At 38.1% G+C, this 14613-nt stretch overlaps 1 protein-coding gene across 1 annotated transcript in view; it reads right to left on the bottom strand.

The window, feature by feature from the left end:
- Nucleotides 1-6947: 6947 nt before the first annotated feature.
- The window catches only part of aacs (acetoacetyl-CoA synthetase), a 42300-nt gene continuing 34634 nt past the window's right edge, over nt 6948-14613 (bottom strand). Inside the window, exons 13-18 of the mRNA XM_056263886.1 lie at nt 11137-11250; nt 9727-9852; nt 9099-9168; nt 8888-8946; nt 7732-7934; nt 6948-7618 (exon numbers count right to left, since the gene is read on the bottom strand). Coding sequence (XP_056119861.1) covers nt 7481-7618; nt 7732-7934; nt 8888-8946; nt 9099-9168; nt 9727-9852; nt 11137-11250 — 710 coding nt within the window. The 3' untranslated portion in view covers nt 6948-7480. The remainder of the gene's footprint in view (nt 7619-7731; nt 7935-8887; nt 8947-9098; nt 9169-9726; nt 9853-11136; nt 11251-14613) is intronic.

Below are 14613 nucleotides of genomic sequence, written 5' to 3'. Positions count from 1 at the left end.
GTGGGCAGGACGTGAACAGTCTCTGGCTCGGTGGGCAGGACGTGAACAGTCTCTGGCTCGGTGGGCAGGACGTGAACAGTCTCTGGCTCGGTGGGCAGGACGTGAACAGTCTCTGGCTCGTCGGGCAGGACGTGAACAGTCTCTGGCTCGGCAGGCATGACAGATAGTTCCGGGCAGACAGATAAAATATATGGAGGAAGACAGGGTATATTGGTGTAGAAGTATAGGCGGGACGAGACTCTGGACGGGCGGTCTCGGTGGGTCGAGACTCAGGACGGGCGGTCTCGGCGGGACGAGACTCTGGACGGGCGGTCTCGGCGGGACGAGATCCTGGAACAGGGACAGGAACAGGTATCGGCGTGGCGGCGGCCATCCTTGGCTGAGGGCTCAGGCGGTGGCCATCTTGGCTGAAGACGAGGGCATTACGTGAAGAAGCTCTGGCTGGTCATGATGTGAAAAGGCCTTAGGTCTGGCTGTGTTCCTGGACGGTCTCCTTCCAGTTCAGTCCTGTGGTGTCAGGGAGGTCAATGGGATGATTGAATGTGGCCCTGATCAGAAACAAGGTCCTCAGGCTCTCGTCGTCGAGGCCACTGGTGACGGCAAGGTAGAAAAAGTCCTTGATAAAGGACAAAAAGTTTTGGCTCTCCTGAGCCATGAAGATAATTCTTGCCCTATCATCCATTTTGGGCGGTCCGTTCTTGTGTCACGTGACAAATGAACAAAAGAATCGGAAGGTAAAGTAATTATTTATGTTCCTTGTAAATTATTTTTGACTGCATTATAATGATTTCTTAATTCAGAATATGATCAAGATTGCGTAGGTGGATGTGTTCGGGGAATTTGCCTGTTAAAAGTATAACATTTAAAGCCCCTGAAATGAACGAAATGACTCAAAAAAAGATTCGCTCATTTTGATGACCGAGATCAAACAAGAGAGTCAGTAAAATGATCCGAACTTCTCATCACTGTCACGGTATGGTGCAGGCAGACGAAGATGAGGAGTCCAAAGTTCCAATGCAAAACATTTACTTACAACAATATAACTCAAACCGGTACAAGACAGGCTGAAGGTACACACACACGTAGTAGGATGGAGAATGGACAAAGACTGACTGAACAGAAGGGAACTAAATACAAACACAGAATGTTGGCTTGTTTGACCAGTTACGTTTTCATCCACTCATAAATAAAAAGGAACGACTGATTTTGAAAATGTAGTAGAGTAAAAAGTAAGATATTTGACTTTGAAATGTAGTGGAGTTAAAGTAAAAGTCTCCCCAAATTTAAATACTTTAGTAAAGTACAGATACGCAAAAAAGCTACTTAAGTACAGTAACGAATTACATCGTTGCTGTCCACCACTGACACAGATGAACATTGATTGACAAAACACAGGTGGTACAGATGAACTGATAAGATGGTGACACCTGACACGTGACATGAAGATAGGCAGACAAGTCCAATGAAACCAAACTAAACAGAACACAACTGTGACAAACATATTATAGTTAAAAAGTTTGGAGTTACTATTTTTTTTTTTTTTGAAAGACTCATAAGGCTGCATTTATTTGATGAAAAATACAAGAAAAACAGTGAAATATTATTACAATTTAAAATGACCATTTTCTATGTCAATATATTTTAAAATAGAATTCATTCCTGTGATGGCAAAGCTTATTTTCAGCATCAAAATTCATTCTAATAAGCTGATTTGGTGCACAAGGAAAATAAATATTAGTTAAAAACATGTGCTGCTTAATATTTTTGTGGAAAACAGTTTTTTTCAGGATTCTATGATGAAGTTTAGAAGAACAGCATTTGTTTGAAAACATTAGTCTTTAATGCACTTTTGATCAATTGCACGCATCTTTGCTGAGTAAAAGTATTAATTTCTTTAAAAAAAATTTTTTTGGAATGATAGTGTACATCTTTTAGAATATGCTGATGTGATTTATCAATTTTGATGCATTTACATAAAAATCCCATCCATGTAACATCTTTAAATAAATTATGCCAGTATAAACTTAATTAATTTAGCCAATACATGGATGTATAAACAAGAGTCTTGTTTGTGCCTAAATAGTAATTAAAAGTATCCTACTATTTAAGTACAGTAAATACAGTATAAACATTATCTATATATTATATTTATTTGTCTTAACTGTGATTTGTCCTAACTTATCTGTGATATTTGTTTTGAGTAGCCTATTTTTTTAGTAAAAAAGCTTAAATGAACATAATAGATCTATATATACATAGCCAAAGATATGTGGACAAACTCATTATCAGTGTGTGTGTGTGTGTGTGTGTGTGTGTGTATGTGTGTAAAAAAACTCAACAGTCGAATCTCTTATGAGCTATTTGCACGGACCACTAGAGCATTTCAAATCAGTCCCTTACGAGGTTCCATGACAGTTAAGATGCTCCATTTAAAGGTAAAAGGTTTGAAAGCAAGCTTATGTTATATGTATGCACATATTTTGTGTTGTGGTTTTTATCAGAGGCTATATTACAAGGTTTTTCCACAATGCTGTGATTTATCATGATCAGAGATATCAAAAGATGACTTAACGGGAAGGGACGTCCTTCATCACACTGCTCCCCCTCTGTGTTTCTGTCAGACCCTGTCTCCTTTTTTCCATCTGCTCCAAAATGAATACCCCCTACCTTTCCATTTAAACACACTCACACTTCGATGTAAAACGCTCTCTGCAAGTGGCCAGTCGGCAGATTACATGTTGAGCAGAGGCAATTTGCTGACAGACAAGCCAGAACATTTCAATCATCTCTAGGAAGACGGGTGACAATACTTCACACACACTCGCGCACCTGACCCTCCGGCCCTCTCTTCTCATCCTCCTTCAATGAGCCTCAAAATTGAATCCGCACAAATTTGTCTCGTCTTTTCTTACTACAAATGATGGCATTCATATGGGGATGGTGTTGTCTGATCTTTGAAACCTTTCATTTAAGTTCAGGCTGTCTCTCTCTCTCTCTCTCTCTCTCTCTCTCTCTCTCTCTCTCTCTCTCTCTCTCTCTCTCTCTCTCTCTCTCTCTCTCTCTCTCTCTCTCACACAGATAGGATTTCATTTTGATCATCACATTGAAAACATCAGGGTGGAGAGTGAGATGAATCTGGTTTCAAATGAGGCAGCCACAGCGTCTCACCGCACCTTTTATTTTTGAGAGGTGTTCTGGGATCATGCTGTGACAGGCGGTCAAAAAATGTACTCTTCGTTTTACTCTAAGTTTAAGAGAATAGCAATAAACCTTCAACCTGCTTCCAAAAGGGTATACCAAAAAGATTTACCATTACATTTAAATACCTATTCTATATAAATTTGATCAAATTCATGTTTCATAATTCAGTATCCTTAGGGGTGGACTGTAATGTTTTTTTTTTATGGATTCATAAGGTTTGATCTAATATGTTCATGGTCAGCAGGGGAAAAAAAACATGTTAAATGCTAATAATAAAAAGCAAAAGTTCAAATATCCAAACAAATATTGGCTATTATATATTATAATTATAATTATTTTATTGATGTCAAAGGATCTTGATGTCGTGCATCTAAAAAAAACTTCCACATGATCCAAAAGTTAAGGTAAATGAAACTGCTGTTTTTGTTTGTGTCATATAACAAAGTTCAAATTTTACTATTCAGATTGTTAATAATTGTGTATAATATTTGTCATCTTAATACATCTCAAATACACATATTTTAATAATTTAAATAAATATGACATATTTACATAAAATATATTAATAAATAGTATGGTCACACTTTAGTTTAGGGTCCAATTCTCACTATTAACTAACTATCAACTACGACTTTTGCCTCAAACTTCTAATTACTGGCTGCTTATTAATAGTTAGTAAGGTAGTTGTTAAGGTGGGTAGATGTAGAATATGGTCATGCAGAATAAGGCATTAATATGTGCTTTATAAGTAGCCTACTAATAAACACCCAGTATTCTAGAAATATGCATGCTAATAAGCAAGTTAATAGTGAGAATTGAACCCTAAACTAAAGTGTATATATATACAGTATATGATAGCATCTCGCAGTTGCTATAGATTTGTTGGGTGCACATCCATAATACGAATCTCCCGTTCCATCACATCCCAAAGGTGCTCTATTGAGATCTGTTGACCGTGAAGGTTATTTATATAGAGTATAGTGCCATCAGAAGACTGGTCATAAAGGGATGGACATGGTCAGCAATAATTCTCAGGTTGGCTGTGGGATTTAAATGATGCTCAGTTCATACTAAGGGATCCAAAGTGCCAAGAAAATACTTCCCACACCATTACACCAGCAGCAGCAGGATGGATCCATGCTTTCAATTTGTTTTCACCACATTCTGACCCAACCATTAGAATGTCGCAGCAAAAATCGAGACTCATCAGACCAGGCAACATTTTTACAATCTTCTATTGTCCAATTTTGGTGAGCCCGTGAAAATTACAGCCTCAGTTTCCTGTTCTTAGCTGTCAGGAGTGACACCCGGTGTGTCTTCTGCTGCTGTTGTAGCCCAGCTGCTTCAAGATTCGACGTGTGGTGCTTTCAGAGATGCTCAAACCAGTCCGGCCATTCTCCTCTGACATCAACAAGCCACAGAACTGCACTCACTGGATATTTTCTCTTTTTTGGACCATTCTCTGTAAACCCTAGAGATGGTTGTACGTATGTATACTGTATGTGTGTTTGCACACACTCTCTCTCTCTCTCTCTAATCATCTGACTGATCAAAGCAAGCATAAAAATAATACTGCAAATCATGCGAGATCAATAAAACCACAGCAAGCCACAATAAATTCTTAGTTGTTTAATTAGGACTACAGTAAGCATCTTTATACACGAAATGCATGTATGCTGCCAGTGGGTATAACTGAAGCGGTCGGTTCATTGATATACAGTATATAGGCATAATATATTCTCAACTATTTTAGTAATCATTATTCACATTCAGCAAGTACAGTAATATTATTTCAAAGCAGGAATATTACGTTAGCCACCGAGAAGAAAGCACCTTTCATTTACTAGTAGTACATCAAATACTATTATTGTAATACAATATCAAGAAAAATTATTTCCAGTATTTCTGTTTCCATGTATCAAAAAGGAAAATAAAACAACACTGTAATACAATGGAATCAATTTCCATGGAATGTTCATGAAGTTGCTGAGAGTAAGGACAAATTAAATGTTGGGGGACAAAAATGTTTGAGACAAGTGATAACGTACAGCAAAATCCACAGTTGACTATCAATAAATAAGGATTTGGTAGCTTTCCTTATGTCCGCAGTCCCAGACCAGGAAGGTTCTGTCAGCAACACTGAGCAGATATGGGGCATATGGTGGCACAAGGGTGGGCATGAGGTGAAACAGACCCGTCCCTGCTTGTCTGAAGCGGAAATAAGGACTGATTTAATTCAAGCGATCTGCACAACTGCTTGCCATCTGCACCCCTATACCAAATGATTTCAATTTGGAAGAAAATAAGCCTTTTAAAGGGCCAGGCCACCCTTTTGAGTTTCATTATGTCTAGCCTCACTACAGCTATCTCGTATAAAAAGCATGGTTTAAGTCTGTAGTGCATAGTTTCTTTTAGGAAAACAAGTAAGGGGTCCTCACTGAGGTCAAATGGATTTACTCACAGGTTAAACATGTAGCAAACCCAGATTACATTACTAAATAGACCCATGTTTACAACAAGCCAAAAACTTGCCTGAAAGGAAAGAAAAAAGACCCATAAAAAAGTACATCAATACTGCTCTCTGTTGTAAACAACATTACTAGCACAACATGATTTTAAAATTATTTAAAATTCAGCACGTTTTCTGGCTTTTGTTGTGAGCGTTTGTAGCATATCCTCTCTCAGTATCACCAAAAAAGTATTTTCTGGATGTTGGCTTGTTCACAGCTTCTGTGAAATGTGTTGATATATGTCTCTGTGATATGCTGCAAAGCAAGTATAAATGCATCATCAGTACACGTCTAACAGCTTGATTCTTATCCAAGATAAATCAATATTTTCAATTTTTTGTTGCGTTTCTTGTTTACAACCCACACATATGGACTGCCCAGAATTCTTCCCTTTACTATTAATGCAAAATTCATATAACCTTATGATCTAATAACGTAATATTATGAGGTTATCCGGTTATCATGTAATTGAAATGGTCTTGCTGACTTTCAAAACCTCAAACAACAAACAAACGCAGCTTTTTCTTATGTACGCAGCATTCTGATGATAGATTTATTGAGTTGGAACGTGATGGAGGAATCTCTCATGGGCAATGCCTACAGTGACAGTCCCTGGATGTGCTGATGGGAAATATGATGAAATGGATTGTTAGATGTGTTTGGGAATGACAAAGATAAAGCTATATACTGTGTACCAAAGAATGGCTCAGAGAATGAAGATGAGCTTCAGTTGTTGATGAAAACTTTTCACAACTTGATATAAGGCATACCGAAAGAGAGACCAAATAGAGTCATTGTGAAGGCGGCATCTAGTGTAGCACACAACATGCAGCTGCATATACAGAATCAAATATATACAGTATATATGTAAAAATATACAGAACTCTTTTTGGCCAGAGAGCTACATAAGCTTAAATTCAAATCTACACTCAGTGGACAACAGAGTGTAGTTCTGGACAGTAAAATATACTATACAAATACAGCAGATGTGATGAATCACTATTTACTGATAGGATATCGTTCAAAAATACAAATATAGTCTAGTTTCCAGACAGGAAGTCAGGCTTTTGAGGGAAAAAAATTAAAAAGTTGAATTGAATATATTACGCCAACATTTTGCAATTCGGGTACCAGCGGGGACAAAACTTTGCCTGATAAAAGTTAGAGGTTCCAGCAAACAGTTGGTTTGACCCAAGAAGTTGGTATTCCTACAGGAGTAATGGTTTAACCTTAAATCCATAACATTCAGTAACATATCATTGTATATGACTCATATAGATATATGAGCATAAACAGTGTCATTTTAAAGCCTCAAAACATACATGGTCAGATTTCCCCACACCTTCATTAAGGTTAAAGTGACATTGTATCAAAATACGAGAGGTAAAATATGGGACCGACATATCGGGTATATTAAGATATCAGATTTGGGAATTGTTTGTGAGTTTGGTACATCTCTTGGGAATAACGCTTGGTGGACGCAATGACAGAAGCAGATAAAATGTCCCTTTAAGATCCAAGTTGGAATTTCATAAAATGGCACTCTCAACTTTCTACCCAAGAGGAACCCAGTTACACTTTTGAGGAAGTATGGTGTGTATGGACTCACTCCATCGGGACCAGTGGGTAGCTGAGTTTGAGTAGGAGCCACAACGTGCAGAAAAGCTTCGATGTTTGAAAGCTCTATAAATTCCTTCAGACTTTCCAACAGTGTCCAGAGAATCCGAACCCTTCAAAGACAGAAGCACTGGACCTTCAGGAGTTGTTGTTCAGAAGTTTTGGAGTTCAGGCAGGTTCTTGTAGAGGTCCAAAGAGTCTGGGTTTGAGAAGGCCCCTCGCTGTGTGACGTCCTTACCCGCGACCACCTGCTTTACTGCAACTTCAACCTTCTTTCCGCTAATAGTGTACTACAGGCGAAGGAAATGTAAAGTCAATCAGACGGAAAAGGTCAGAAAATAAAGCAGAGAAAGGACAAGCGAGAGAATGGCTACAAAAAGAAGAAAAGTGCAAGTGTGCTTACCGGGATGTCTTTGGTTTCCAGGATCAATGCTGGGACATGTCGGGCAGAGAGAGCTACTCTGATAGCCCTGCGGATCTTCCCCACCAGCTCTTGACTGAAGGTCTTATTGGGTCCCATCTTTAAGAACAGAATCACCCTCTCTTCTCCGTCACTGTTGTACTGAGGGACACAAAGACTGTCGGACACTTCCTCGAAGGCTTCCACTGGAAGAAGAGAGGCCATAACAAGGGTCTTAAACACTGTCTAATTATGACATTCTAAATAATTATATATGCGATAATTATTTTCATGTTATGGCTGCTGATAATCGATAAAAGGCAGATTTTAAAATTCCGAGTTGTGTATTTCTAATTTGGCATCACAACAATATAATGTACAATACTTGTTTTGATATTTGCATTGGATTACGGTTTTATTAAAACTCTTGTGTTTTTAAATATGAACTTTAAGTGAGCATTAGATGACAGCAAAGGTAATGTAAAAATAATTGAAATAAGCATACAAAAATTAAATATTTAATATCGACCAATATCATCTGACATTGACCAATACATTACAATATACACTACTGTTTAAATTTTTTTTTAAAGAAATTGACACTTTCAGCAAGTGTTAAAATGTGATCAAATTATTTCCATTTCAAATAAAACCTGTTCTTTTCATCAAAGAAAGCAGCATAACTGTTTTCAAAATTAATAAGAATAAATGTTTCTTGAGTGCCAAATCAGCATTATAATTATTGAAGGATCATGTGACACTGTACACTGGAGTAATGGCTGTTGAAAAATCAGCTTTGCCATCACAGATATAAATGACATTTTAAAATGTATCAAAATACAAAACAGATCATTTGTAATAATACTTCATAATATTACATTTTTACTGTATTCTTATCAAGGTTGCATTTATTTGATCAAAAATAAGACATCTTTCAAAAACATAAAAGTACATACTGACCTCAAACTTAGCATATATGAACTTATAACCATTATGGTACCAATATATCGTCTATTTTGAAAAAAGGGCTTGGTGGATGTCAACATGCTTCATATACAATACTCTACTGTAGTTAAAAAGACTTGTGAATTTAGTCTGGTCCAAACCAGCTCAAATTGGTCTACTCATTTCAGGAAAAAGTGTGATGTTTATTTCTCACCAATGTTATAAATTTCGGAGCTCCCAAACCGAACACCATTAGGATTTAAAGTTCCATCACTGAAAATAAAAAAAAACAATAATGCTTTTTTAGCAGCATATCCAAACTCAGAGTATCACCATACAACAACACGGCAATATTATAAGAATCTAAGCAGAAACTAGAGAAGATTATCAAAATCTGCAAAACAACAAAACAAAGTGAAACTTACCTTCTCCCCAGCATGACGACTCCTCCCGTTTTTGGATTTATCTTACAGTAATCGCCATGGGCCCAGAATCCTGAATGAGGAGGTACAGAGACACAAATAAACACATAGAGAAGGATGAAACAAATAGCTAGAGAAAGAAGCATCTATGGTGCATCTAAGCAGAGATGTCTGACCGCTGGCGGGCTGAGAACGCTAATGAAGCTGAACTGCCCTGATTGGCCTTTTCCTACTTCTCCAAACTGACAGCAATAAGGCCTCAAGTAGATTTTTCTTGTGCTAACAAAAGCTGTCAGGTTCTTTTTTCTCCCTTTCGCCCTCAGAAATCATTTAATCAATACAGCGGAAAAGCTGCAGCCTCTTCTGAACAAGCTGAAGTGGCACGTTTGTTTCCTAAATCAAAGGGACGACTTGTTTGTTTTCTAAATCAGTCAGAAAACGCACTTCCCTGTGGACACTTCTCAACTCAAGCGCTTTGAAGGAAGGTAGCGGAGTGCATCTGTGAGTCTCTGTAGGCAATCAATGACTGCTTGAAGCAATGCATTCTGGACTGTTGCCTAAAATTGCTGCCTGTGGAGGCTGCTCACTAGGTTTTGAAACAGATTTGGAGTGATGTCATGTGAAGGGTTACCTGGGAAGGTGGAAAAATAGGCTTTGTGGTATTTGCTGCCATTCTCGTCATTCCAGAAATGAGTGGGCTGGCACGGGATGGGCTTCAAACACACCAGTTCGCCACTCTCTCCCCAAACTGGCTTACCTGAAAAACACACCAAACAAAACAGCGTTATTGAAGCTACAAAGGCAGGGTTTTTACCATGGTTAAGTGGTAACGTTAGGCAAAACAAAGTACGGTAGGTAAACCTTCTAAACGGGGTTTACCGTTTTTTAAATCACAAATACATCTTAAATGGTTTGTTGATCTGAGACAACAGAGATAAATCACAATTATTCTCCTAGTTGATGTAGTTCATTGGCATTATTGTAGGTGAGATTGTAAATATATATTTGCTTTATATAATATTTTTATACAATATATAATATATCTACATTACCTACTGTTTTCCATTTTAATATATTCAAATGTAATTTATTCCTTTGATGGCAAAGCTAAATTTTCAGCTGCCATTACTCAAGTCATGTCACATGATCCTTCAGAAATCCTTCTAGTATGCTGATTTGGTCCAGTGATATACATACTTATGATTTCAATCAAACCACCTTTCAGATTCAAAACTATTTAAATCAGCATGAAACTGAAGTTGCAACATACTTTTCTTCCCTAGTGATGTAAATATCCAAGTGTTATCCAAGGTTTCTCGCACAAAAAAAAATTGTAGGGCGGGACTTGATTTTGTCCATCAGGAAATGATTGGATAGTTGCATCGTCGTGGTTTGCTATTGGCCTGATTTCATGTGAGTGACAGGTTGTCCTGCCCTCATACAGTAAACACGTCATCAGAGAAGAGATTCCGTTGCATTGGGAAGAGGAAGTTATTTTGATTAAAGAAATAAATACGGCAATATTACATTAAAAAATATGAACTATTTTATGGTGACTTTAATATATATATATATATATATATATATATATATATATATATATATATATACACTTTAATGACTGTCTTTCATTAATAATAAATCAAAGAACAAAAGACAAAGAGAAAATCACTCGCTGCTCTTGACTGAATAACTTTTGTAGCTTTAATAAGGATTAATCTATATTTAAATGATCATTTATGCAGTGAGGACTGTGAAGTATTTGTTAACTTTATTCAATGACTATTTTCCACTTGTTGGATCAAATATTTAAAATATACTGTCTTTATGTTGTTTCTACATTAATTTGGAGATTAACGGTGAAATTATTACAATATAAAAATATATTAAAAAACTTTAATGTTAGTAGCGATTAATTACAGAAATTTGCAATAAATTTTTTGTTGATTGACAGCGCTAATATAAATATGCTCAACACACATATACATACATATATATGTCTTGAGCATAAAATCAGAGATAAACATGAGCTTTATCTCACCTTCACAGCTCCAGGACTCCACAGCCATGCCCAGATTTCGGGCCTGAATTTCTCCTCTGTAAACGGGCACCGTCATGTTCTGGCCCATGAAGCATGAAATGATGTCTGTGCCACCTGAGGAAACACTAAAGACGTTAATATACAGTTTTAAAGGTGGTCAACATGTTCAAGGCAAGAAAATCTCGTAGGTTTGGGGAGAAATTCTCGCAAAGACAGAGACAGATCTTCCATTGTTCCATAATATAGGAGAGACACTTCTAAAGCAAATGGAACTGATGGGATGTTTTCATTAATGCAAACTTGTTGGCATAGTTTACTGGTAGCTTTGATCTCCTGCCTTCATTTATATATAGATCGCAGTTCCTATACTGCAGCCCTTCCTTATTGATTTGTTTATCAGACATGAACAAAAGGAACAAGCTAAACAAAGGTGCTCAAATATCTGTTTGGTCCAACAACCTCAGGTCTTTCTTTAAGAATGAAACTGGTCCACGTGATACTAAAAAAAGCTTGTTTTGGTAGCCAAAAAAAGTGCTGGCAAGTAACTAAACAAAAGTAGCAAGCAATCCCCCCCACCCCCACTCTGGATCCTCCCATGATAAGCTGAACTCAAAGTTAAAAACACTATGATGTGCTTTAATGGCAGCCTGCTATAAACATGCTGTTTTTAACTAGCTCTCTCAGCAAGACTGTCCTCAAACTGTTGCTCCCCCATGACAGTAGTTGATCTGAAACTGACTGAAGACAATGACAGTTCACAGTCAGACTAATGCACAATATAGTACACCTTGTGGCAATGATGAGAAGTGCAACGGGTACTTGTGTTATGAATTGCATGGACACAAATTTGAAACTCAATGACACACAAACGTATACTTGTGTATCTAGAAGCATTTGCATTCTCGTATTTCTGTAGAGTAAGTTTAGGCCTATATTTAATGAGTCACCCAACATAACAACAAACCAGACAACATGAGTGAGCAGCTCAGATGCTCAGTCATAATAATGCCAGCACAGAGAAAAGTGGAGAGAGAGAGAGAAAAAGAAATTTGCAAATTGATATTGCGAGCCAAAAGAAAAAGCGAGACAATCAATATTTCAAAATAATGAGGTTTCGTGAAGGAAAATGGAGAGGAGATGTCAAACAGACACCTGTGTAGATAAAAATAAGTCTCAGTAATTGACAAATGTAATGATTGTAAAGTCAGATTATAAAAGAGACAGAAAATGGGAGAGAAATAAAAAAAAGACAGAAAGGTTGCTGGGACAATACATGTATGTGTGTATGCGACAGATGGTGGGTGATACTGGGGGGTCTATTGGATTCAGGTGATTCTGGGTGGCTGAAAGTGCTAAAGTTTCCTGCCAGCTGCCCCTCTGCACTCAGGAGTCTGGCTGGCACTGTGACAGGAGCAGCAGGAAACAAGCCCCGTCACATATGCTCTGCCTGACATTGGGGTCAAGGTCAAATCTGCCTCGGGTTGGCAGAAGTCACATATCTAAGGGGAGGAAGGGTTAGGACCCTGAACCTGGACAAAGCGAATATCGTCTCAATATTTCAGAGGCTATCTGAGATCAGGACTGAAGACGAGCATTGTGTATCTGAGCTGTTGTTTTCCAGCAGGCATCTTATGTAGCCTGACATTTCAAAAACCTCAGGAGTCAAGAAACGTCAGTCAAAGCCTTTTTCTGAAATATTATGAGGCTCGTGTGCTCTGCAAACATGTCAGAATTCAATGAGATTTGCTGTCATGGTATCAAATATGAGCCAAATGGCAAATCAAAAAGCCTTCATGGCAGACATGCGCAAAAATGTCTTCTGAATGCATCAAAATCTCTGTGTCACTTATTTAAGATAATAATATTACGTTGTCTATAATTTCAGATTCACATATTGGTCACCTTTTAACAAAAAAAAATGGAAAGTTTGATTAAAATCTTACAAACATTTACCATGGAAACCATTAACGCTTCAACTTCTGTTCAGTGATGTACATGTACGGTCATGGTTTTTCGTAAATGAAAAGCGGCTAATGACCAATCAGCATCAAGGAGTGGAAAGCAAAGACTAAAAATATCATGGCTGCAACTTCATATCTAATGATTCGTGCAGGAACAAGCACTGCACACAAGAAGTTAAATAACAAATAGCTCTGAAAGGTTCAATCTGAATAACATGACTGTAGCAGGCTGCCGCTGACCTGCCATGAGAGCAAAGCTCATCTGGTGAAACCGCAGGGAAAAACTGGGCACAGGTGGTGTGTGAGAGAAACATGCTGCGAGACCCCAGTCACAAACACACACTCATGCACACAAAATCAGCAGTCCACCACAGCTGTTAACGCTGATGCTAATTTGTTTCCACAGGACCCTGCAGGCATGAGATCACACTGTGAAACACACACACACCATACTATCAAGAAGAGCTGGAGTGCTGATCATTGGAAGGAAAATTAAGAATGGGCTGATCAGAATAGGATAGGATAGTGAAAGATTATGTGTATTTTCAGTCATCTTTAGTCAAATGCATTTACATTGTGACAGTGTCTCAGATACAATCAACTCTATCTGTGTCTGTAAAGGGGTGAACCAAATGGCCCATTGCAGAGGCATGGCCCATAGGAACTGATGGGTGTGAATGACAAAGAAACAAAATTGCAGTGTAGATCAATCTCCTGTGGGAGGTCCTAACAGTTTTCTATTGTATGTGGCCCTTTTGTCTTCATGTATAAAGTGCTGTAACACAGACAGAACTTTGGGTTAAGATTCTTTGAAGGCCGACACGCTAACATCGCTGCTGAAGAACTGTGCTACACTAATACCTTCAATAAATTCTTCTCCCCACAAGAACTCTGGTCAAGCTAACTTATTTTATGTATAAGAGAATTCAAATACATTGGCGAGCCACCCTAACGACACTCGGCCAAATACAGCAAAATCTAACAATAGGATAGGATAGGACAGGACAGGAAGGAAGGAAAAAAGGAAAGAAAAACAAACAAAGTAAAATGAATGCAGAAAAGGAAGAAAGGGAGGAAAGGGAAAGGCAGGGAAAAGGAAGGGGGAAGCAAGACAAATGCAGAAAAGTGAAGGAAGGAAAGAAGGAAGGAAGGAAGGAAGGAAGGAAGGAAGGAAAGAAGGAAGGAAGGAAGGAAGGAAGGAAGGAAGGAAGGAAGGAAGGAAGGAAGGAAGGAAGGAAGGAAGGGTGAAAAGTAAGGGTAAAATCGACCGAAATTAATTCACAATCTCAAACTTCGAATTAAAAAATGGAATCGTCGATGCTGCCACGCCTCCATGTCACGTCCGGTCGGCGTGCCAAGCGGAAAAAAAACACATGTGTTGAAGTGCTGCAAGTCTATGGTCAACCTCCTCTAACTTAGCTACAGCCATTCAAAAGATAGCATGGCAACTGCAGATGCAGGAGACCCATCGACAAAACTTGAACCCCCTCCTCTTTCATTGAAGTCGCAGGTGTGA

The sequence above is a fragment of the Rhinichthys klamathensis genome, unplaced genomic scaffold, assembly GCF_029890125.1.
Source record: "Rhinichthys klamathensis goyatoka isolate OS25496 unplaced genomic scaffold, OSU_Roscu_1.1 h1tg000210l_1, whole genome shotgun sequence".
NCBI lineage: Eukaryota > Metazoa > Chordata > Actinopteri > Cypriniformes > Leuciscidae > Rhinichthys > Rhinichthys klamathensis.
This window is presented reverse-complemented; position numbering and strand designations above follow the sequence as displayed.